The 26,290-nt window shown below is 42.3% G+C and overlaps 1 protein-coding gene across 2 annotated transcripts in view; it reads left to right on the top strand.

Annotated features, from left to right (window-relative positions):
- LOC149167792 (N2,N2-dimethylguanosine tRNA methyltransferase) overlaps positions 1-23,115 on the top strand; it is a 134,035-nt gene extending 110,920 nt beyond the window's left edge. For both annotated transcript variants that reach the window (XM_089433158.1, XM_089433159.1), the window contains one exon: positions 22,835-23,115. In XM_089433158.1, the coding sequence (XP_089289284.1) occupies positions 22,835-22,901 (67 nt within the window). In that variant the 3' untranslated portion in view covers positions 22,902-23,115. The remainder of the gene's footprint in view (positions 1-22,834) is intronic.
- The last annotated feature ends 3,175 nt before the right edge of the window (positions 23,116-26,290 follow it).

Here is a 26,290-nt window from a genome sequence, read left to right as displayed (position 1 = left end):
CTTTTGCTACATTGTTATTTTAAGTATTGTTGATATTTCCTTGGAACATTTTTTTTTTTTTTTTTGTGAATAAGATATAATATTTTATTAAAGGAACTGACAAATTACCTTCAGAAAAATCATCCTCCTGGACCCTCTGCATCAACCTCTACGCATTGGTTGCGCAGGCCCTATGACGTCTAGCCTCTGAACTGCCTCTGATGAAGTTGTTCTGCTTGTCTCTACTGAGGAAACTAGTTCTACGGCCCTCTGGAAGACTTTCCCGACCTCTAGAAGTTGAATCGATTTTTCCTCTAGCCAAATCGAATTGCTTTTCTGAAGCAACTGCGCAATCCTCTGCGCTGCCTCATTGGGAGTAACTCAGCCTCCTTGCTGCTGCCTCTCTGAACCTGGAAAACTTCCTCTGGATCATTGTTTCTGCCCCTCACTATCTTTGCTTCGATCTCTGGCTCTCTGACAACTAATGTTGCTCTCTAGAAATTGATTTGCCAAGGAAATTGATTTGCACAAGTGTATTCTCCATCACCACATCGATCCCTTCTTATATCTTCATGTTGGGACTCCAACGATCAAGATTAAATCTTAATTGATGGCTCAAATCATATTTGGATCGATCTGCGTGAGTTTCTAGACTATTGTCATGTTGACTAAATTACTGCCATACTGCCCACCAACCACTGCACAACTCTGATGTTGCATCTGTGCTGCTGCTGACACTGCCATACGACTGCCAACTCTGCATTTGCACTACAACTACCTCTCATCTGTTGTTGCTTCAACTGCAACTATTGCAACTAAGAAGCATCCAAAATATTGAATCATTTGTGTTCAGTATGATGCATCTGTCTACTGAGTCTTTGACTGCTACTAGCATCAATACTGTCATTAAAGACTCTACACTGAGCCACCTGCTCTGCTGTTAACACTGCACTACGCTCCTCAACATCTGACTGCTACTAGTCTGCAACTATCACTCTGGTACTGACTGCATCAACTGCCACTGATCCATCCTGCTACTGAATACTGTGGGCCCCCGTAGCCAGGTAATGATCCATGAGGTGAACTCCTTAAGGACCCTGCCCAATCTCTATATCTTTTTGGGGCGACATCACCAAATCGCCCCACCTCATTCCTAGAGGTATATCTATGAACATCACAAAATCTTCCTCCAACTTGGAGGACAACCTATCTATCTCAGCATGTGTTGCCGCCTAGTCCTACTTCTCCTGCTTGTCCTTCTTCCTGAGAGGACACTGGGTATTGTAGTGGCCAAACTCGCCACACCTGAAGCACTTGACCTTAGATAGGTCCTTCTTCTTCTTCTTCTTCTCCCCTTGCCCCTGACTAGGACCCTTCGATGCAAGGGCCACATTCTCCTCCTCCTTCACACTCTTCGATTCGCTGCTACTGCTACCACTGATGGAGCTCTTTAACAGAGCTCGCCTCAACTCCTCTTGCTGCAAATCGGCCCACATCTTGTCCCATCTTGGCAAAGTGTCTCTGCCCAATATACTTTGGACAAACACTTGCCAATCCTCCGAGACACTATTTAGTGCCAATCGCACTAGCTCTGATGGTTAAGGTGCTGCTCCAACAACTGCAAGCTGATGTTGGACCTCCTGAATCTTGGTGAGGAAGGGATCTATGCCTTCTCCTTTCTGCATCCTTATGCATCTCAGCTTTTCTTCTAGGAACATCTTTCATTGCTTAGAAGTACCTTGATATAGCATGGAGAGAGCTACCCACATCTCTTTGGTTGTACCTTTATCTACTAGATGTGAGACTATATGGTCTCGGATTCCATTCAAGATCAATCGCTTCGCCCTTTCCATCTCATTCTTGTATTCTTTGAGCTGATTTGCATCCTAGGGAACTGCCACCACATTATCTATGTAGGATTTCAGAGCATATTCATCTAGAAGGAAGGACATCCTAGCCTTCCAGATGACATAGTTGGAAGCTCCATCCAACCTGTCCTGATCTTTAAGCCTTGTTGTGGCCATCTCTGAATTTGTTGGAAAATTCTTTCTTTCCCTTTGCTTGGCTGTTGCTCTGCTATTCGCACTCTCTCTTGGAGTACGCAGGTTTGCTAGTTGTTACTACCAATCTGCCTGCAAAAAGCGAACTTCTGAGACTCGAAGCTCCTTGAGAGAAATTTTCCCTCTGCTGTGTGTGCTTTTCTCTTCCACTCGACGCTGTTGCAAAAACCTCTGCGTCCAACCAAGGAATTTTCCCAGTGAAAATCTGAGCTGCTGTTGCTCCCTATGTCTGCTGAAATCACTAACTTGGGCAACAACTCGACTTTTTTGCAACCCTGCAACTAAGTATCGAATTCCTGCCCCCGCAATTCGCCCTGCTTGTTTGAGCACTGCGCCACCTGTAAGAATTTTGGCCTGCTTCTCCCTCTGAGCATCGAAATTCTTTCCTCCGCTTCAGAGCTTCCCGGTTGATCACTCATGCTCTGATACCATGTGAAAAGTTCATCTATTACAACAACTGGAAATTATTTTCCTAATTGTTAATTTATTTGCAATTTGCTACGACAAATACCAAATAATTCATACTATGATTTTCACAAATAAATATTATGGAAGAAAATAGCGTTGGAAACTGAAAAAATATAGCACACACAAATAAAAATGACACCATTATTTTTGGACAAAAGTACCCCGAAAAGCCCAACTTGGGAAAAATGGTGCAACAAATGAGGGTTTTATTATTATGCAAGAGTGAATTCTGAGTACAATCTATAGATGCCCAACTGCTAATCCAAACAATAAGAAAATCTGGGCAAAATTATGCAAGGGAATAACCCTTCTTCCACAAGCCACCTCGACACAACTTTCCTTCAAAAAAATCGTCCTCCTAGACCCTTTGTGTCAGCGTCTGCGCAGTGCTTGCACAAACCCTATGACGTTTAGCCTCTAAATTGCCTTTAATGAAGTTGTTTTGCATGTCTCTGCTAAGGAAACTGTTTCTCTGGCCCTCTACAAGACATTCCCGGCCTTTGGAAGCTGAATCGATTTTTCCTCCAGCCAAATCAAATTGCTCTTCTGAAGCAACTCCGTATTCCTCTGCGCTGCCTCACTGGGAATAACTCAGACTCCTTGCTGCTGCCTCTCTTGATCTGGAAAACTTCCTCTAGAGCACTGTCTCTGCCCCTCACTGTCTCTTCTTCGATCTATAGCACTTCGGCAACTACGACTGCTCTCTGGAAATCGATCCACCAAGGAGATCGAACTGCACAAGTGTATTCTCCATCACCATATCAATCCCTTCTTATATCTTCTTGTTGGGATTCCAACAACCAAAATTAAATCTTAATCGATGGCTTAGATCATTTCTCGATCGAACCGTGTGAGTTTCTAGACTATTCTCACCTTGACGTAATTAATTCTGATTAATTAACCATATTCGCTAAGTTTAGACTTAGGAAATATTTAAAAATTGGTTAATAATCTAATTAAGCCATCTTTAGGTGGAATTTCTAGAAATGATTACTGGGTTTTGGAGATCTCATGCATTCTAGCCTCCTCACCAAATTTCATGGCTACAACACATCTGATGCTACAAAAACTAACAAGATACATGTCATTTTGTATCATCAACTTCCAACTAATGTGAAAGCTAGATCATCAAGTGTAATGCTCTATTTCCATGATAAACAAGTATAATAAGAAAAACACCATCAAAGTATGCATCACATCAATGATGTCTGTTACTCTCGCTGCCTACACCTACCTACAGGTTAGTGAGAAAAGCCTTCAACTCCACAAGGTGTGGTTGGTCGCAAGGAACTCATAAAAGGGGTTGTCACATTGTTCTCGACTCTCTTTGTCTAAGCTATCTCCTAGGTTAGCTAAGGGGGTGGTCCTTAATGAAAAGTTAAGTTAAGAGTGATATGAGGTTCTAGAAGAGATGTTAAAGTGTAAGTGGATTACTTTTAAGAATTATGAGCAAAATATGATATGAGCAAAAAATCATTAACATGATAAAACCATAAAACTAGTGTCTTAAGATAAATTGCTCAACATGAATGAAAGATACATTTTCTCAAAACAAAAGTAGAATGCTTTCAACAATGAAAACAAAGCAATCCTGAAATAGAAACAAAAGATGTTAGCGCAAGATATTTGTAAGATATAAAATCAATTCATGAATCAAAACACATCTTGCCATAAACTCAACAATTAGAAAATTTACTTTGGAAAAAGTAAAATAGGATATGCTAAATGCTAAATCAAGATGTCAATATGGAATTAGACTTGAGCATGAAATGAAAGCACTTATTACCAATTTGAAGGATCACAATACTTGCTTTGAAATGTTTCTTGAAAATAAACTTTGCAATATAACAACTCAAAACATTAAGAGACAAGTGAAGTAAATGTGATGGAAGGTGATCTTGGTTAATTTTATTAGTTTACTTCTACAACAAGGTTTTCAATTGAACTCTTCAATCCTCAGGCCTCACCCCCGCCCAAAGACATGGATCTCATAGTGAGCAGTCAATAGAGGAATATAGGGTCCCTAAGATGTCTACTTCAACCAACTTATGTTGTAGGTAAAATTTTAATGAGGCTTGGAAGCCTTCCTATACTCCCTAGATGAGAGTGCACATTGTGTTAATTCCCCAATTAAAATATACTTACATGCAAATGCTTCATACATAGAAAATGAGATGGCTTGTAAAACTTTGAGAATTTAACGTGTAAATGAATTCGTATGTGATTGCATGGAAAATAAGCAAATGAAATAGATTGTTTTAAAGCTATGATTTGTTCCAATAGGATTGCTTCAAAAGTTACCAATGTGTGAAATTAGAAAAGTGAAGTATTACTTGAAGGAATATTCAAAACTTGCCACAATGTTGAATGTTTGCACATAAGATAAAATTTACTCAAAATTTACAAGTTGAAGCTTATGCATGTGAGAGATTTAAAATTAGAAAAATTGCATGTGGATTGGAATGAGTTAATTTTTAAGCATGAAATTAAGTGTTTAGAAGCTAAAAAAACTAGAAGCAAAAAATCAGTTAAACCATAAGAATTCCCTCCTCAAATGAGGAAGGGGGATGCCATTGGAAAATCCCAAGCTCCCTTAAAGCAAAAAAATTATTTTATTAGTATTTGAGATGGGTTAAAATGCCTCTAAAGGGCTGCCCACAATATGAGGGAGATCTTTACAAAGTGCATAAATTTAACAAAGCTAGCCTCTCTCTCAAGAATATACAACAAGAAGTTACAAGGCTCAAAAGGCTCTTCAAAAGATAGTTGCAAGGCTTAATAAGGCCCACAACCTAAATGAACTTGCAGCTTACCTTGAAAAAATCGATCCTTGAAATAGGTGAGGGGGTCCTACATGCACATAGGTAGTTTCTTCACGTCTCTTCCCAAAGCTCTTTGTTGTCCAATGCTTCAAACTTATGGGATGCACAATGAAAACCAATAATTAGTTGAAAATAAATCAAAACAAACAAACTAGAATACAAATTTTATATACAAAAATACCAGCTCAAGTATTGGGAGTAAACCCCCATACTTGCCTAGTTTTGATGATATGTCTTGAATAACAAATATGAATTTGAAAAAATTTGAATCAAATAAGTATTTAAATGATGATCAAGTAATTATAGAATAAAGAAACTCCCTTTTGCTTCGTTGGATGGAAGACTTTGGAGTGAAAGATGGCAAAGCCTTGGATTGCTATGGCTCGAGGAGTTGGTTGATCTCATGAAGATTTCCCTCACTTCTGGATGGATTTCTGCACATAAAACGAAAATCTTTCCCACACTTGAAAGAAATATTAGTTCATACATGGATTAGAGCAATATAATAAACATGATAACCAAACATTCCTCCGAAAATGAATTAGAAAGCTTATTCCTAGAATATTACTCTAAATCAATGGGTGTGCAAGATAGTTTGCACACACCAATCCAAATAAGATGGCAAAATACAATTTAATATTCATTCAATATGCAAAATGAAATGAACATAAAAGCAATAGTATGAAAAAAATTCCGTTTATAATGCCAAGAGAACATAAGCCATGTATCCCCAAAGTCTTGATTATATTAAGAATATGCAAGTACAAACAAACAGAGTCTCCTCAAGCCCAATAACTCATAACATGATACAATATGAGAGCCCATGGCTCTATTATATAGAGAGTTGGGAGAAAATCCCAAGGAAGAATGCATGTGAGAACTGAACTTGGAGCAAATCCCAAGGAAAGATAAGTCAAGTTCGATGTGGAGAAGATAGAGACACTAGAGCAAAATCAAATTCCATATGTGCACCTCAAGGGAAATCGAATTCCATATATGGCATAGTAAACTCATCCATGAGTGAATCCAAGTACCGTGATAACTCCAGTCAACCAATGCAAACTTGAACTAAGTGATGCCACATTTGTAGATGATCCCAAGGTAGCTCTGCGTAGGTCCCCAGGAACTGCGTGATTCCTCCATGGGAAATTCGTAGTCCTCCACATTGAAGTGTTAAGTGTAGAAGCACTCGAGCTAACTGTGAGATGAGGCCCCACATAATCTTCAGTCCAAAAAATCCATAGAATATTCCTTAAGTGCATGAACTCTAATAAATTCGATTTTTCACATGTGAAACTGTTGCTTTATCTCTGGGAAATTCGATTTTATGAAATAATGGTGTATTTATGATGCAGTGTGCTCAGTCATCCTCCACATGTCCCTTGACTCAACTCTTTGACTTAGGATAATTTCCAAGTCATTTCCACGTCATTCTGTCACATGGAATAATTTATTTCTCTTTATTTTATATAATTCTAGCCTAATTGAATGCCACAATTTTCACTAAACTTAGGAAATGTGGGGTTTGAGGGTCCATAACACATTATTAACCCCTCAATATGTGTCATAGTAGAAAGTTGTGGGTGAGAGGTGTAATTTTTATTACTCATACCCCATACAACTTCTCTAGACAACACTTATTACATTACATATACAATTTTTATTGCGATTTTTGACTTGTGGGAAATCTAAAAAAATAAAAAGTGACTACCTAGACTTAACCAAATTCCACAATTTTTTTGTGTGATCTAATATGGTAATATACATTGACTCTAAACACTAGGACTCACTCAAGGCCTCACCCTCAAGCCGTACTCTAGCTTTGGGGTAAATTTGGAGGAAAAAACTCAATTAATTATTAACTCTTGGTAGGGAGATCATAATTAACCAAGTGAAAAAAAAACCTCCCAAAGTAATACTCGCTTGTTGGCAAGGTTCTAGGCTACCTAGGCCTGTTACAGTCTCAAAACTCATCATTAGTGGCATCACTTATTACAATTCTCCATAGGGCGTGGAATCTGGGTATAAGAGAAAATGATGAGAAGTAGAAGTAGAATTTAAAAAGTCTGTTGACTGATGATATCTGATGGTACAAGTGTCATTTGGATCATCCTTGGGCATGGAGTTTTCATATAATCATCAGGTGCCACTCCGGTGGTCAACAATGTCATCAACTATCAACCAAGATATCAAGTGAAACCATAACTCTTAAGCCATCCAAAACTCCATCAACTTGTAAAACCTACCTTTGTGATAAAAATCACAAGAGTAGTGAAAAGATTTCACCAACATAAGCTTCATTTCTCCTATAAAACGAGTGATAATACTATTAATTTTTTAAATTTGTGATGTGCATTGTTTACTTCCAAGGATAACCTGGATTCACTTGGGGTGTAATATTCCTAATTAGCCATGGCTAATTGGAATATTCGATTTTGCTCAATTTTGCCTTCTATAGTTATTTATAAATAAAAATGTGAGAAAAGGGGGACATAACTCACTTTTAGAATAAAAGTAACTTTCTAGTAGCACAACGTTGTGACTTAAAGGGGAGCCAAGGGGGCCAAAGGGGGACGCAGAGATGGAGCCCACGCAGACACTTGGAGGGACTGCGCAAAAGAGAAGAAACACGTGGCAAGAAAGGAATTACGTTGGAGGAGGTGGGCCTTGGGATTGAGAGAGGCAAAGGCTATAAAGGAGAGAGAAGCCTCCTCATTTTGATCATCCGATTATGTGCATTTGAGCTAGTCACTTCGACTTAGAGCACGCTGGCTGTTTAGCTAGTCTGCAGCACTGTTTAGTGCATCGAGTGTCTCCGTTCGGAGATCTCACCCTTAGCCCCAGGGGACTTCGAGTGCCTGCTCGGGCAAGGTATTTCCATCAGTATTTTTGCAGTAGTTTCAGCAGCATTTTGGCAGGAGGATTGAGCATCTTGGATGACTGCGCAGCACTGAGAGGGATGACGCAGTTCTTTCTGGCAGGAGTTTTGGATTGGGGTTTTGCAGGAGGATTTGTGCTGGGTGATTGAGCAGGGGACCAACCCTTGCATATTGGAGGATTTTTGGCAGAGTTTCAGGCAGAGTTCTGGAGGGGTTTCTTCAGTGGCAGCGCAAAGCATTGAGGAACTGCGCAGATCCCCAAGGGGGTGATTTTCAGAGGTTGGCCATTGTAGAAATTTCTCATTTCCCACCCCGGTTTTCAGTTTCTCCTTATTTCTCCCATATAGTTAAATGCCCTTTCCCATAACCATACATTTAACAAGCTGGAAAAAATAAATTTGCTGAAAACACAAATTCTGAAAATTTTACAGAATGCTGAAATTGCAGAAATAAAAAATCAGCAGTAATAAACAGCCATTAAAACACATTTAAACACTGAGATTTTTGGTCAACTTGACCCTAGAAAAACCCCCTACAACTCTTGGGGAAAACCAGTTTGAGAGCTCTTTTTTATTTCTGAAAATTGCCTTTTTCACAGTGAGAAATATTCAGCAAAAAATCAGCAAGCAAATTTACAACTTATCTCTTTTCCCATGCCTCACAGCAAACTGGAAATTACAGCAAACAGGACAGCAATAAATGCTGTACGGCCTCCTCAATTTTTGTGCCCACTTTCAGCATTAAATGTTGTTGTACGGCTAGCATTAAATGCGCTGTACGGACTGCAATAAATGCGTTGTACGACCCTCATTTTGCGTGCAGAAAAATCAACAAACTGCTCCTCGATTTTTGTGCAAACCACTCCTCGAAAGTCGTGCCAAAATCTGCCTTTCACTGTGTGCTGAACCAGCCGTACAAATCTGCTCAACTGCTGCCTTGGAATGTGTGCCAAGCTGCTGTCTCCTTCTCCTCCCTGCTCAGAAATCTCTCTTGCTCTCTTGCTCTCCTTCTCCCAATCTGCTCATGAAAAAGTCAATGACCTTTTCCTCCTTTTCCTCCTTTAATCTAATCCCAATTGACTTTTGGGTGATCAAAGTGACTTTTGGGTGATCCCTAAATCCAATGGCTGAAATAGATTGAGATCTAAGACTGATATTAAATGCTCATTTAAATCTCACTTTTTATTTTTTAATTCACCCCACTTTAATAAAGACCCACTTAGTCATTTATTTCCAAAGTCACTTTTCCTTTCTAAGTTTACATTGACTTTATAAAAGTCACTTTAAAATTAGACTTAATAACTTTATCACTTAAAGTCACTTTTAAATTAGATTTAACTTTATAAAAAAAATTACAAAGTCACTTTAGGAGAAAAATTAAATTCTTTTGGACACTTTTCCCTAGGCCAAAGATCAAAGCCTAAGGGAACCACCTGTCCTCTGGTACCAAATTTCAACACTCCCTCTTACCGAGGAAGGTGTTCCTCACCACACCCATCTTGTCTCTGAAGTAGACATGCTTGCCCTGTGGTAAGGCTTTGGTAAGAATATCTGCAACCTACTCATCAGTGGAAATATACTCAAGCTTCACAGCTCCCTTTTGAACATAGTCTCTGATGAAATGATATCTGATCCTGATATGCTTTGACCTGTCATGAAATACTGGATTCTCCGTGAGTTTAATGCAACTCTAATTATCACAGTAAATCACTGAAGGTCTCAACGGTTGACCAAATAAGCCAAACAACATCTTGCGAAGCTAGATAGCCTCACAACTAGCTAGACTGGCTGCCATATACTCTGCTTCCGCTGAACTCAGTGCTACTGACTGCTGCTTCCGGCTGAACCATGACACTATTGCTGAACCCAACCCAAAACAGCGCCCTGAAGTGCTCTTCCTATCATAAGCACAACCTGCCCAATCAGAATCAGTGTATCCTGCCAATCTCATTCCATCTCCCTGCCTATAGTCCAGACCATAATCCACTGTCCCCTGCAAGTACCGCAAAATGTGTTTTGCAGCCACCCAGTGAACCTTCCTAGGCTCACACATAAACTGACTCATCGTGTTGACTGCAAAACAAATATCTGGTCTAGTGTTGACCAAATACATCAAGGAACCAATCAGCTGCCTGTACAATGTGGGATCCACCAACTCGGAATTCGAAGCATGAAGCTTCTTCCAGTTGGTGATCATCGGTGTCGACATGGGTCTACAATCCTCCATGTGGAATCTGCTAAGGATGTCCACAATATACTTCCCCTGCCCCAGGAAGAAATGCCCCTCCTCCTGCCACACCTCCAAGCCCAAAAAGTAATGCATCAAGCCGATGTCCTTCATCTCAAACTCCGTCGCAAGATCTCTCTTGCAGTGCTCTATGAGTCTCTCTGCACCTGTAATGACCAAGTCATCCACATACAACACCAGAATGAGAGGCTCCTCACCTATCACAATAAAGTAAAGGTTCAGATCTGCCTCACTCTTTGTGAAACCCATCCCCTACAAGTATGTATCTATCCTGGAATACCAAGCTCTGGGAGCTTGCTTCAGGCCATAAAGGGCCTTCTTCAGACTGCACACATGGGACTCTTTCCCATGCACCTCAAAGCCCTGTGGCTGCTCAATGTACACCTCCTCCTGTATGAAGCCATTGAGAATGCAGTCTTCACATCCATCTGGTGGATCTTCCAACCCATCTCTGCTGCTATCGATATAATGGAGCGGATCGAAGTATATCGAGCCACGGGAGCGAAGGTCTCCTCATAATCAACTCCCTCTACCTGGGAGAACCCTCTAGCCACAAACCTTGCTTTGAATTTCTCAATGCTGCCATCTGCAGCATGCTTTACCTTGTAAAGCCATCTGGAAGTAACCACAGATTTGCCCTCAGGCCTCGGCACCACCTCCCAAACATCATTCTTCATGATAGAAGAATACTCCTCCTGCATGGCCTCTCTCCAGACCTGCTGGCTAGCGGCCTCCTCATAGCTAGAAGGCTCAGAGTCAAGGATGCTGGTAACCATCGCCATATAGCTACAAAACCTCTCAGGTGGTCTACTCTCTCTGACCGGCCTCTTCGGCTCAGCAATAGATGAGGCATCTCTCAAGGTGTCCTAAAGCCACTTGGGCTTCCTCTTCCCTGAGCGCACTTCTCCCACCGGAGAATGAAACTCCTCCTCCTCATCATCATCAGGAGCCTGAACTCCTGACTGTCTATTTGCTGTCCTCCTGCCTGCACCTGAACCTGTAGAAGCTGAGGTACCGTGTGAACTGTCCATTAGTGGACTCCCTAGTGAACTGCTCTGTGAACTACTCTACATGCTGCCCGGAGCACCACCCCTCTGGCTCGGTGAGCCACTGCTCACTGACGGACCTGACATCCTCATAGATGTACCTCCTGATCCCTGCCCACTAGATCCCTGCGACTGACTCAACTGCTGCTGAGGGTCTGGCTGATCCAGATACTCTAACTCCCATGACCTCCTAAAGGCCCTGTCCTCCTCGAACTTTACATCCCGTCTGACAACAACTCTCCTCTGTGCAGGAATGTAAATTCGAAAGGCCTTTGAGGTCTCACTGTAGCCCACAAAGATACCCTTCTCTGCGGTGGGCTCTAGTTTGGTCCTCTTCTCCTTGGGTATATAGGAGTATGTAATGCATCCAAAGATATGAAGATGACCAATATTAGGCTTCTTCCCAGAGAAAGCTTCCTCCGGAGTCATGTGCCCCAAGGCACGATGCGCACTCCTGTTCTGCAAGTAAACAGCTGTGTTGCAGGTCTCTGCCCACAAGAACAATGGCAACCCCTGATCATGTAACATGGCTTTGGCAGCCCCTATGATGGATCTGTTCTTCCTCTCCGCAACCCCGTTCTGCTGGGGGTTGTAAGGAACAGTGAACTCCCTCCTAATGCCTGCCTCCACACAATAGTCAACAAACTCTCCAAGGGTGTACTCTCCTCCATTGTCCGACCTCAGGGACTTGATCTTTCGACCTGTCTGTGTCTCCACAAGAGCTCTGACTCCTGAAACCGCTTGAAGACCTCACTCTTGGTCTTCAAAAAATAAATCCAGGTCCTCCTGGAGTGATCATCAATGAATAAAACATAGTACTCATATCCACTCAAGGAAACATGAGACATCCGACCGCTCACATCGGAATGAATCAAATCAAGTATCCCAGTCGCTCTGCTGTCATTGCTGGGAAAAGGGGATTTGGCAAACTTGCCCATCGCACAACCTCTGCAAGTATCAAAGTGATCAGTACTGAAATCTGGCACACCTGTAGTGATCTCCCGCAATGTCCTCAACGCTCCATGATACGTATGTCCCATCCTGCGGTGCCAAATCTCAAACAGCTTAGAACTGCTAGCTCTGCTGTCGGTATTACTGCTCAATGCCAAAAGGGGCTGGAATGCAAACTTGTACACCTTTGCATGGCGTACACCTATCACTCTAGCTGAATCAGCTGGAGTGCCCCTGGGATACATCAACACCTGTCCTCCCCTGAACAGTACCTCATATCCTCTGTCCTCCAAAGCTGAGACAGATATGAGGTTCTTCCTCATCCCTGGCACATAAAGAACGTTTGACACTTTCAAGGGAGGTTTGGACTCCCTCTGAAATGTCAGTGTCCCCACCCCGACTACTCTAACAACTCTGTCATCACCGAGTACTACCTCTATATCAGTGCCACTCTCTGAAAGCTCTGAGAAGTACTCACGGACTCCTGTCATGTGACGTGAAGCCCCACTGTCCACATACCAGATACCTGAAGATGCTCTGCTAATCGAGGGAAAAGCATGTTCCCTCTGAACCTGTGTGGCAGGTGATCCTGCACTAGAGGACTCACACATAGTGAACGCAAACTCTCGGTCAAAACGACCTGCAAAGTCCTCAATCTCTGCTGAAGCTGCCACGTCCTGGTTCTTCCCCTTCTTCTTCTTCTCCGGACACACAACTGCATAGTGTCCCATCTTTTGACAATTCCAACACTTCACCTTGGAATAGTCCTTCTATATGTTCCCCTGTTTACCTTTACCTTTGCCTTTGCCCCCACCACTGCTTGTGGAAGCCTGCTTCTTCCCTTTGCCTTTCTTGCCTCCTGCCACCAGTGCTACATCCTCATCCTGCTCAACTGGCTTGGCTGCCCCAAGCTGACTTTTCCTGATCTCTGTCTGAATGCAATCATCCCAAAACCTCTCCCATGTGGGAAGGGTCTCACGTGCACAAAACCCATCAACAAAGTTCAACCATGAACGGGGGAGGCCATTCACTGCAATCCGCACCAACTCAGTGGGTGGAATGGCCTCTCCAATCGCTGCCAACTCATCTTTCACATTAGTAATCTTTGTGAGATATCCAGCTGCACTATCATTACCCATCTTAATGTTCTTCAGCTTCTCCTTCAGGACCATCTTCCGGTTCTCATTGGTACTCTAGTAGAGATTGGACAATGCTGTCCACAACTCATGGGTATTGCTCTTTCCTCTCACATGAGGAATGCAATGGTCTTTGATTCCGTCTAGAATCAACCTCTTACCCTTGTTGTTCTTTTTATTATAAGCTGTCAACTGAGTAGCATCAGTAGGCACAACAACAGGGTTTTGTGTGGTATGCACCATGATATCCCAGACTTCTGCCTCCTCAAAGATACTCTGCATTCTCTCCTTCCAAACGCTGTAATTTGTATGCCCATCCAACCTATCCTCCACCCTCAATCCCAATGACATCCTGCTGTCCTAAAACTGAAAAATAGCACTGCTGTAGTAAAGATAAAACTGCTGTTTATGAAAAAATCAGCTTGCTGGAATTTTCTGAGTGAAAAATCAGCAGCTGTAATTTTTCTTTTTGCTATCCCAAACTGCGCTTCAGCACTGAAGCTCTGATACCATGTAGGAATTTCTCATTTCCCACCCCGGTTTTCAGTTTCTCCTTATTTCTCCCATATAGTTAAATACCCTTTCCCATAACCATACATTTAACAAGCTGGAAAAAATAAATTTGCTGAAAACACAAATTCTGGAAATTTTACAGAACGCTGAAATTGCAGAAATAAAAAATCAGCAGTAATAAACAGCCATTAAAACACATTTAAACACTGAGATTTTTGGTCAACTTGACCCTGGAAAAACCCCCTACAACTCTTGGGGAAAACCAGTGTGAGAGCTCTTCTTTATTTCTGAAAATTGCCTTTTTCACAGTGAGAAATATTCAGCAAAAAATCAGCAAGCAAATTTACAACTTATCTCTTTTCCCATGCCTCACAGCAAACTGGAAATTACAGCAAACAGGACAGCAATAAATGCTGTACGTCCTCCTCGATTTTCGTGCCCACTTTCAGCATTAAATGCTGCTGTACGGCCATCAATAAATGCGCTGTACGGACTGCAATAAATGCGTTGTACGACCCTCGTTTTGCGTGCAGAAAAATCAACAAACTGCTCCTCGATTTTTATGCAAACCACTCCTCGAAAGTCGTGCTAAAATCTGCCTTTCACTGTGTGCTGAACCAGCTGTACAAATCTGCTCAACTGCTGCCTTGGAATGTGTGCCAAGCTGCTATCTCCTTCTCCTCCCTGCTCAGAAATCTCTCTTGCTCTCTTGCTCTCCTTCTCCCAATCTGCTCATGAAAGAATGAATGACCTTTTCCTCATTTTCCTCCTTTAATCTAACCCCAAGTGACTTTTGGGTGATCCCTAAATCCAATGGCTGAAATAGATTGAGATCTAAGGCTGAGATTAATAAAGACCCACTTAGTCATTTATTTCCAAAGTCACTTTTCCTTTCTAATTTTTCATTGACTTTATAAAAGTCACTTTAAAATTAGATTTAATAACTTTATCACTTAAAGTCACTTTTAAATTAGATTTAACTTTATAAAAAAAATTTGCAAAGTCACTTTAGGAGAAAAATTAAATTCTTTTGGACACTTTTCCCTAGGCCAAAGATCAAAGCCTAAGGGAACCACCTGTCCTCCGGTACCAAATTTCAACAGCCATTTCAGAAAAGCTTTCTGGGTTTTTCTGGGTTTCTTGAGTAGAGTCCGATTCCAGAGTTTCAGCCTTTTCTGAGGAGGGGAACAGCCCCAAACCCTCATTTGATTTTCAGCAGCAGCAGCAGCACGACAGTTTTCCAGCAGCTGGGACGCAGTTCAGAGAGAAGCCATTCCTTTGCTATTCTGAGTGTATTTCTTCACTTGCCTTGTGCAAGTTGAGGTGCCATCTTCCTGATCACCTCCTGTACTCATTCTTCTACTCAGTATAATAAAATGGCTTAGTATTTCTCGCTGCATTTCTTGAGTATCTGTTTATATTTCATATATACATTATTGTTGTTGCACTACTGTTATTATATCTCTGTGATTTTCTCGGCTACTATACCACTTGTACGTTTTTCTGGTTGAGATTTTGCTGGGGTTTGAGAAACACATCCCTGGAAAGGGATATTACGGTGGTATCATAGCATAGATCTGGCTCAGCCTGTGGAGCTAGCAATCTATGACACTGGGGGAAAAACCCTACATCTGTTATAGAGGTAGGAGATACAGAGACACTGGGCGTAGGTTGGAGAACACCTATGGAGAGGGAGACTGTGTCCTGGTGGTGGACGCAGAACAGGAAGAGCCTGTGGTGGACGCAGAACAGTAAGGATCAGATGGCAGACGAGGATGGGAAGAGATTTGCGGATATGCTCCTCAAATCAGTGCAGGATCTGTTGAGGCAGATTGAGGTGATGGGGCAGAGATTCACGACAGTAGAGGCCAGACAGTGTGAGAGCCCACGGGTTTTTCAGATTGGTGAGGGATCGGGTGCATCCCATCATTTGCCAGAGCAGCGTGATACTGCACAGCAGGTGGCCTCGCATGCCCCTACACGCTCTACCATGCCCACTTTCTTAGGAGCAGACACGGGGGCCGGAGCCTAGCAGGAGGCAGAGCCCGGTCATATGGGCGATTATTTTGCAGAGTACCAGGCCTATGGGCAGGAGTTCAGGGATGCTCTTTCATTCAGAGACTTTGTTCAGCTCCAGCGGGATAGTAGACCCCGCGACCATCACAGAGGGTACCGGCATTACCATGATGGTGACACCCACCATGCAGTGAGTAGATTCCACTTGCCTACGTTTGATGGTTCATCAAACAGTTCGGCAAAATCTTGGGTGGAGAAGCTTGACATTTATTTCCAGCGTAGCCAGATGTCGGAGACAGAGGCCATCAAGGTGGCAACATTGCATTTGGATGGTGAGGCTCAGGATTGGTGGTTTCATGGGATGGTTACACTCGGACACTCCACAGTGACGACATATGCCGAGTTCACCAGGAGATTGATGGAGCGATTTCATCGGAGGGATCCAAAGCAACATTTTGTTGAGCTGATGAGGCTCAAACAGACAGGGAGCCCAGAGACCTACATTGCAGATTTCTTGAGGGTCTTAGTGATGGTGCCAGATCTATCCACGGCACGGAGGATCTATATGTATGTTGAGGGAATAGCAGAGCCACTTCGGGGTTTAGTCCGATCCACTGGACCAGCCACACTCCACAACGCCATTAGCAGGACCTGGGACTTACAGGATGTCTTACCCAGGACTCGGATACCTTACCCCCAGAGACAAACTTTCCAGTCTAAGGGGAAGGATGTGAGGATTCCACCTCCAAAGGGGAATGCAGGACGAGCACAGATTGACGATGATGCCAGGAGGGAGCTAAAGAAGAAGCGGTTGTGCTTCACCTCTCAGGAGCCATGGGCACCAGGACATAGATGTGTTGCTGGCAAAGCACATTTTATTGAGATCTTCTCCGAGAGCAGTGGGGAAGAGGATGATGAGGATTATGTGGAGGCAGGAGATAGTCATGCCGTGCAGGGACCTTTGCCACCTCCATCGCCAGCAGCAGGTGGTGCATCTTTTGCACCTACCGGAGGGGCCCTTGCAGCATTGCGAGGAGTTCCCAAGTATCTAACGCTACGCGTACGAGGGATAGTACGTGGCCAGCGAGTATTAGTTTTGGTTGACAGTGGGGCAACTCACAACTTCATCGATGCACAGATGGTCGAGCGGAGAGGTATACAAACAAAGAGCTTCGATGGGTTTTCAGTCTTGGTCCCAGGAGATCAGACCATGATGTGTGCTCGTTATGTTCTAGAGTTGTCAGTGACGATGGGCACCTACACATGGACTGACCACTTTTTCGTGGTCGATATTTCAGACACCAACATAATACTGGGTGTTCAGTGGCTTATCACTCTAGGGAAGGTCACGACAGATTGGAAGACCCTAGAGATGGAGTGGGATGATGAGAAGATAAGGAGGCATGAGAAGATATGGGGACAGCACACATATCCGCCCCAGACTGTTTTGGCTCATCGGATGGAGGCAGTCTTTCGGAAGGGGGATGTAGAGTGGGTCGTGGAGCTGCGTGCATCAGAGGCAGGGACTACAGGGCAGACAGTACATGCAGAGATACAGTCCATCCTTGACCGGTATGCCATAGTGTTTGGGGAGATTCTGCCAGGACAGCCACCGGACCGGGGGTTTGAGCACACCATTGAGCTTGAGCAGGGCATACAAGCAGTGATTACTACCCCTTATAGGCATCCCAAGGCCTATCGGGATGAGATTGAGCGGGCCATTCAGGAGTTGCTGGCTCTTGGGCACATTCGGCTGAGCACGAGTCCTTTCACTTCTTCCATAGTGTTGGTGAAGAAGAAGGACGGCACATTGAGAATGTGCATTGACTACAGGGCCTTGAACAAAAAGACATTGAAGAACAGGTACCTCATACCCAGGATCAACGAGTTGATGGATGAGTTGAGAGGAGCACGGTTCTTCTCAAAGATTGATTTGAGATCTGGGTACCATCAGATTCGCGTGAGGGAGCAGGACATTCCCAAGACCGCCTTCAGGTGTCACTATGGGCACTTTGAGTTCTTGGTGATGCCCTTTGGGCTAACCAACGCCCTCGTCACATTTTAGTCCTGTATGAATCACATCTTCTGCAGTCACTTGAGAAAGTTTGTGTTGGTATTCTTTGACGATATCCTCATTTACAACAGGACTTGGGAGGAACATCTCCAGCGCATTGAGACGGTGTTACGCATCTTGCAGGAGCAGCAGTTCTATGCCAAACTCTCCAAGTGTGAGTTTGGGTTGACGGAGATGTTGTACTTGGGACACATTATAGGGGCGGACGGAGTGAGAGTCCACGAGGAGAAGATCAGGGCCATCAGAGAATGGCCGAAGCCGAGGAACGTGACAGAACTTTGAGGATTCATTGGTATTTGCACCTACTACCAGAAGTTCGTCAAGAGTTTCTCACAGCTTGCGGCACCCCTGACGGATTTGACGAGGAAGGGGGCATTCAGTTGGATAGATACAGCATAGTGAGCCTTTGATAGGCTCAAGGAGGTTATGAGCAGCTGCCCAATGCTTGCATTCCGAATTTTACGCAGCCATTTGTTTTGGAGTGTGATGCATCAGGAGAGGGGATCGGCGCAGTGTTGATGCAGGGAGGTCACCCTATAGCCTTTGAGAGCCGGAAGCTCCTTTCGCATGAGAGGTTGTATTCTATATATGACAAGGAGATGCTGGCCATCATGCATGCATTGGCCAAGTACCGACAGTATTTGGTGGGTAACAGGCTTAGGGTGAGGACTGATCACAATAGCCTCAAGTTCTTTTTGGAGCAGAAGCAGCGACAGGAGAGGCAGCAGAAGTGGATCAGTAAGATCCAAGCATATGACTTTGACATTGAGTATGTCAAGGGTAAGAACAACGTGGTAGCAGATGCCCTTTCACGTAGACCAGCCACGTTGTCTCTTATGAGCTTGGATGCAGATTGGAGGGCTCGACTCTTAGTAGAGTACTCCAAGGACAAGTTTGCATGTGAGGTTCTGGATGCGCAGGTGGCAGATGACAGATACAGGGTGGTCGATGAGATAATCTATTACAGGGACCGGATCTTTTTGACTGAGGGGTCTCAGTTCAAGAAGAAGATACTACAGGCATCACATGATTCACCATTGGCAGGCCATCAGGGGTTTACCAAAACCTACAGGGCCATCAGAGAGAGGTTCTCATGGAAGGGCCTCAAGGAGGACGTACTCCAGCATATCCGGGAGTGCGATGTTTGCCAGAGGAACAAGGGAGAGATGAGCCATCCCGCGGGATTATTGCAGCCTCTTCCCATTTTGGAGGGGAAATGGGAGAGTATTTCGATGGACTTCATCACAGGGTTGCCCATGGTATAGGGCAAGGATTGTATCTTTGTCGTCGTTGATCGACTGACAAAGTACGCACATTTTTTTGCCATATCCGCACACTATACAACAGCACAGGTGGCCGAGCTGTTCTTCAGAGAGATCTTCAGGCTACATGGTCTTCCTAAGACCATCGTCAGTGACAGGGACAGCTGTTTCATGGGCGGGTTTTGGCAGGAGCTTTTCCGGTTGGTGGGGACGGAGTTGACACCGAGTACTAGTTATCACCCACAGACGGATGGGCAGACAGAGATAGTTAACAAGTGGCTGGAGGGCTACTTGCATAACTATGTCAGTGGGCAGCAGCGAGCATGGCTGAAGTGGCTGCATCTGGGGGAGTACTGCTACAACACTACACATCACATGTCCATTGGTATGTCACCATTCTGTGCCTTATATGGGTATTATCCTTTATCTTTCGCTGATGTGATGTTTGGTGATAGCAAGGCTCCTAGAGCCAAGATTTGGATCCAAGAGAGTTAGGATATTCTCCGAGCTCTCATGGATAACATGGCTACAACGCAGAACCAGCAGAAGCTGTATGCCGATAGGGGTCGGGTGGAAAGACAATTTGAGGTAGGGGACATGGTCTACCTACGATTACAGCCATACCGACAGTCGTCACTGAAGCAGAAGGGGGTTGAGAAGCTCAAGCCTCGCTTTTATGGGCCATACAGGGTGATACGTAGGATTGGACAGGTTGCATATGAGTTGGAGCTGCCCCAAGGCAACAAGATTCATAACGTTTTTCATGTATCACGCTTGAAGAAGGCATTGGGGCAGCAGGTGACAGTGACAGACGAGCTACCACCCATGGATGATGAGGGACATTTGGTGTTGCAGCCAGAGGCTATTATTGATACCAGGGAGAGGCAGCTGTGGAGCAAGACGGTCTGGGAATTCTTGGTGAGGTGGAAGAATTTGCCGGATGAGGATGCCACTTGGGAGAGTGAGAAAATCTTGCAGCATCCATCACTTCAGTTGCTTGACGACAAGCAACATTTTGCCAGGGGAGACTGTAATATTCCTAATTAGCCATGGCTAATTGGAATATTTGATTTTGCTCAATTTTGCCTTCTATAGTTATTTATAAATAAAAAGGTGAGAAAAGGGGGACATAACTCACTTTTAGAATAAAAGTCACTTCCTAGTAGCCCAACATTGTGACTTAAAGGGGAGCCAAGGGGGCCAAAGGGGGACGCAGAGATGGAGCCCACGCAGACACTTGGAGGGACTGCGCAGAAAAGAAGAAACACGTGGCAAGAAAGGAATTACGTTGGAGGAGGTGGGCCTTGGGATTGAGAGAGGCAAAGGCTATAAAGGAGAGAGAAGCCTCTTCATTTTGATCATCCGATTATATGCATTTGAGCTAGTCACTTCGACTCAGAGCACACTGGCTGTTTAGCTAATCTGCAACACTGTTTAGTGTATCGAGTGTCTCCGTTCGGAGATCTCACCCTTAGCACCGGGGGACTTCGAGTGCCTGCTCGGGCAAGGTATTTCCATTAGTATTTTTGCAGTAGTTTAGTTAGCATTTTGGCAGGAGGATTGAGCATCTTGGATGACTGCGCAACACTGAGAGGGATGACACAGTTCTTTCTGGCAGAAGTTTTGGATTGGGGTTTTGTAGGAGGATCTGTACTGGATGATTGAGCAGGGGACCAACCCTTGCATATTGGAGGATTTTTGGTAGAGTTTTAGGCAGAGTTCTGGAGGGGTTTCTTCAGTGGCAGCGCAGAGCATTGAGGGACTGCGCAGATCCCCAAGGGGGTGATTTTCGAAGGTCGGCCATTTCAGAAAAGCTTTCTGGGTTTTTCTGGGTTTCTTGAGTAGAGTCCGATTCTAGAGTTTCAACCTTTTCTGAGGAGGGGAACAGCCCCAAATCCTCATTTGATTTTCCGCAGCAACAGCAACACGACAATTTTCCAGTAGTTGGGACACAGTTCAGAGAGAAGCCATTCCTTTGCTAGTCTGAGTGTATTTCTTCACTTGCCTTGTGCAAGTTGAGGTGCCATCTTCTTGATCACCTCCTGTACTCATTCTTCTACTCAATATAATAAAATGGCTTAGCATTTCTTGAGTATTTGTTTATATTTCATATATACATTATTGTTGTTGCACTACTGTTATTATATCTCTGTGATTTTCTCGGCTACTATACCACTTGTACGTTTTTTTCTGGTTGAGATTTTGCTGGGGTTTGAGAAACATTCCTGGAAAGGGATATTACATGGGGTTTAGTTTTCTTAGCAAACTCTCTTATAATCTCTAGTCTTCTTTAGAGGCTTTTTTAGCAAAAGGCTTATTGGGTTATATTAGGGAACTTTTTCTCTCATTTCATTATTACCTTTTTTTATTTTAGAAGTGCTTTGTTGACATTTGCGAAGAGAAATGCAATTTCTTTTTTGGAAATATGTTTTTCTTGTTGGGAAAAAAAAAGTTTTTAATTTTGGGTAAAAAAATGGAATACATGGTAGTAATTTGCAAATCATATCATTAGGATCGTCAAGAATGTTCTTACATGGTCAAGGCTGAGCTAGTTAAAGATTTGGTATGAAAAATATTGAACAACCTAAAGAAAAGGTCAAAGTTAATTGGAAAATGAAGAAACATTTAAAAGTTATACATGAAGCTTCCTCCTAGGCTTGGATTTGGCATGGAAGTGTATGAACAAGAACATCAAAGTTGAATATTTAATAGTCACATGTGAAGGTCTAGCTTCCTAAGCTTTTATTCCTATTGTTGATTTTTGCATTTTGTGCGTAGGGAGGTGACAAATATTTTTCCACCCATCTTTTTGTTGATGTTTTTATAAGTTTTAGAATGAATGAAATCCATGCATCATTTGACATCGGGGATAGTGAGATCATTATTATGTTTTAGAATTTTATGAATGCGACATTATGTTTACTTGGTTTGGTCATTGTTTTATATAAGTGTCCTTCACAATAAATGATGTGGTTAATGGATACAAAACCCTAGTTTAGGAGAATATTTCTGGGTTTCTTTTGGACAAGGAGAGAGGGGATTGACAAATATGGATAAGGAGAGAGTGGTTTGACAAATAATGAGAGCTATTTTGAAGTGGATTTGTCTAAGGGTGGGTTCTTCATAATGATGTCATCTGTTCCCTTTTGCTTGTAAACTGACTTCAAGTGTGAAATGGATCTCATCTATTTTTCTATGGATTTCATTTGACATGCCTATTTTAGGATAGTATTTTCATAATTGCATCCTGCCATGGGAAGAAATATTGTATACATTTTGGATAACGGATATATATGTTTTTTTGGGAAAGATAAATCTTTTGAATGTTTTTTGAAGGATTATCTCAGCAGGGTTTTGATATTTGCTTTTGAAACTTTGTAGGAGGGATATGCTGCAAGCCGATCACATATTGCATCCAATGTCGTCAAGACGAATTGCTCCATGGTGAATTGTATTAAGCTTGTTTCCATGTACTCAAATTTGTCTATTTTGAAGACAAGAGTCCCATAATATAAACAAAAGATGGGATTTCCTCGATGTCGACATCATGTGAAAGTTCCCTTCCTCTTTTGTTGCAAATTTGTAATTACATACTCTCTCTCTCTCTCTCTATATATATATATATATGGATGGTGTTTATATGCTTATTTTTTTATTTTGAAGTTTGATCCTATTTTGGCATTATTTCGAATGTTGGTCCAATATCATTGCCCATTATCTCCCATAATCCTATAGCATTTAACTTACCGCTTAACTTTTTATTTTCATTTCGTCATATGACTTTATAGTTTTACAACATAACCTTGATGACTAAACAACCGTTAGAACATCTAACACTCCTTTTTAATGTTTATTTTGTTTTGCATAACTCCTAACAATTATTTGAACTTCTTAAATTTATTTTTGCTGAGTGCTTTAGTGAAGATATCTGCTACTTGATCTCATATCTAAAAAAAATCTCTCTTATGAGTTGAGTGTGCTCAGTCACATGTTCCCTTAAGGTTCACGTCTTATGCCACAATTTTCACAATTTGATATCCTCCTAGACCCATGTCTCTACGTCCCATATCAGAAGGCATCATTTAACCTCAAATCATTAGTGGTCTTATTAGCTCCAAGAATTTTCTTTTGATACAATTTTTTTTAAAGAAGAATTTTTCTCCTTTATATTTCAAAAAAAGAGTATATTTTTATGGTTCGAAAGCTTGACTAGGAGCAATAGTGAGAAAAAGGCTACAATAAAAGACAACGTACAATGACTTGTATCTAGATCTCATCCTTTTCCAAAGAGAAAGGAGAGACGACTTTATTATCAACTTTCTGAAAAATGAGGAAAAGCTTGGATGATTAATTTCACCATGTAATTTATCTGCATGGATCCTCACTGTTATTAGGCCTAAGAGCTTCAGGGTTCGCTTGATCTTTAAAATATAATTTGGGGGAATAAGCTCCTTGCTGCTCATCTAATAATGCGCCTTCTTGCAAGTCTACAATAGCATTTCCTAGTTGAGTCACCTTAGTGTTCTTTTTATGGAAAACGTGTGCGAGCGTAATGCTCTAGAAGGAGTGGGAAAATTCCTTGATCACTCTAACTCAACTCCTTGATCACTCTAACTCTAGCTTGCTTGATAGATGTTTTGGACCTGTGGCTTACCTATCAACCATCCTATCACAATCTTCTAGTCCCCAGAAATTTGTATTTCAATTACACCTCACTCATTTTTCGTTTGAATAAGTGTATTCGCTGCCATTAACTTGGCTTGGTTATTTGTTGTTGACCCTAAACCAAGCTTTAAGCTTGCCACATTTCCTTCTAACATTTCAATCCATCCTATTGCTTTACGTTTTCTTGGGTTTCCTCTAGCAACGCCATCAAAAAACCCTTGAGTTGTCATTGGTTTTCTCCTTAGCGATGTCGTGAGTCTTGGAGGCTTTTGACGAGGCTTCATTGAGTCCTTCCCTAAACTTGTCTTGAGCCTATGGAAAGCCTTTGTTGGACTATATTTCTTGTTCCCAAAGATAGCGATATTTTGGGTTAACTATATTGACCATAAAACCTGAGTTGGCAGAGGTAGTACTTTCTTTTTTGGGTCACAGAACCAGTTGATAAATGCTTTCTCCAAAGAGGTCCCTGTCCACTTAACTTTTCATGAGGACAACTTATCTATTGCACTCTAAATTTCTCCAGAAAAATGATAGCTCAGGAGTAGATGTTTTATTGATTCTCCTGCCTCTTCACAAAGTGGGCATCAACCAAGGCCTTCCCATCTTCTCCTTTGGAGATTGTTCCAAGTGAGAATTGCGTTTTTTAGGGGCAACCAAGTGAAAAGGGTTGATTTTGACGGGCCTTGGATCTTTCATAACTAAGTCCACCACCAAGGTGCGTCCTCTCCCTGTTGATGGTCAAATCTCAATCCATAGCCTAATTTTATACATAGTATGTTCCTTGAATTGGATTCACATTCCAAATGATAGAATCCTCGTCATCCAACGCCTTCATTCTTTATTTTTGAGTTGTGCTTGAAACTCTGACCATTGCTTTGCTGCTGCCCTTGAGATGCCCAATTGAATACTTTAACATGTTCCATTGATTGGTGAGTTAGAGGAAGGCCCAGATCCACTAAAGTGATAAGGTTTCTTCATTAAAGGTCCTCCATTAGCTCAACTAGCATCCTATATTCACTTTCTCTCCCCGCCCACAAGTTTGTTGCGATCTTCATTGAATTTCCATTGTGTACCTTCCAACATATATAGTCCCCAGTGATTCTGTAAGTTAACTGTATTGCTTTCTAGATGTTTGATCATTTTTTGCTGCTTGGGAAAACAATTTCAGCTTCTCATCAATTCCATCATGGAACTTAGTGTAATTTGCTTCGGGTAAGGATTTATTGCTAAATCCCCTACTTTGAGAACATCTTCCAACCATTTTTTTGCTACCAATGCCTTGATGAATTTCTGAATGTGCTTGATTTCCTTGCTTCCTAGCTCCTTCGGCCGAGATAGCTTCCCAGCTTATCAAGGGCATCTCTTTTTTTTCTCTGTTTCCTTTCCAGAGAAAAGAGAATATTATTTGACTGGTTCTTCTTTGAATCTGTTTTAGAACCTCAGTTACAGATAGCCAATATACTGGGATTGCATTTAGGACACTCTTTATTAGTGCTATCTTTCCTGCCATAGAGATCCATCAGTGGGCCTAATTATCAATTCCTCCTCGGAGCTTATCTCACACCATGTATAGTTCCTGTAACCATAACCATTTGACTTCATTTTGAATCTCAAGTATAGTAAGCATCCATTAAAGGCCTGCACTACAAATGGGAGAAAACCTATTATCACGATCCTTTAGGCTTGATTTACTTTGCTAAACCTGATTAAGGATTTATGATTTTATTAATGTCGATCTCCATTTTAGTGGCATCAAATAACGGGTTTAGCAATCTCCCCAGAATTCTTTCCTTCACCACTGCTCCATTTCCAGATAGAATTAGGTTGTCCACAAACATAAGATTTGTGACAATGACTCCTTTTGCTATCTTGATTCGCTACAATTCCCCTGTTGCATGCATTTGTTTTATGAGAAGATTGAGCCCTTTTGCAATTAATTTAAACCAAATATCTAATGCATCACTTATGCAATGCATGTGTGTTTTCGACTAGAGATACAATAATGACAAAATTTCAATCCATACATCAACATTCTATTTTCCAAGGACAAGTTAAAAAAAATCATAAAAAGAGAAAAAACAAAAAGGTAAATTCTTATCTCTTTACAAATAAGAAAGGAACAACGAATTAATCATTTTCATTGATGACCGCAAATTTCCTCTTTTCCTAGCA

The sequence above is a fragment of the Pinus tabuliformis genome, chromosome 5_1 (genome assembly GCF_031772625.1).
Source record: "Pinus tabuliformis cultivar Carrire ecotype Pingquan chromosome 5_1, CPIR1, whole genome shotgun sequence".
NCBI classification, from domain to species: Eukaryota; Viridiplantae; Streptophyta; class Pinopsida; order Pinales; family Pinaceae; genus Pinus; species Pinus tabuliformis.
This window is presented reverse-complemented; position numbering and strand designations above follow the sequence as displayed.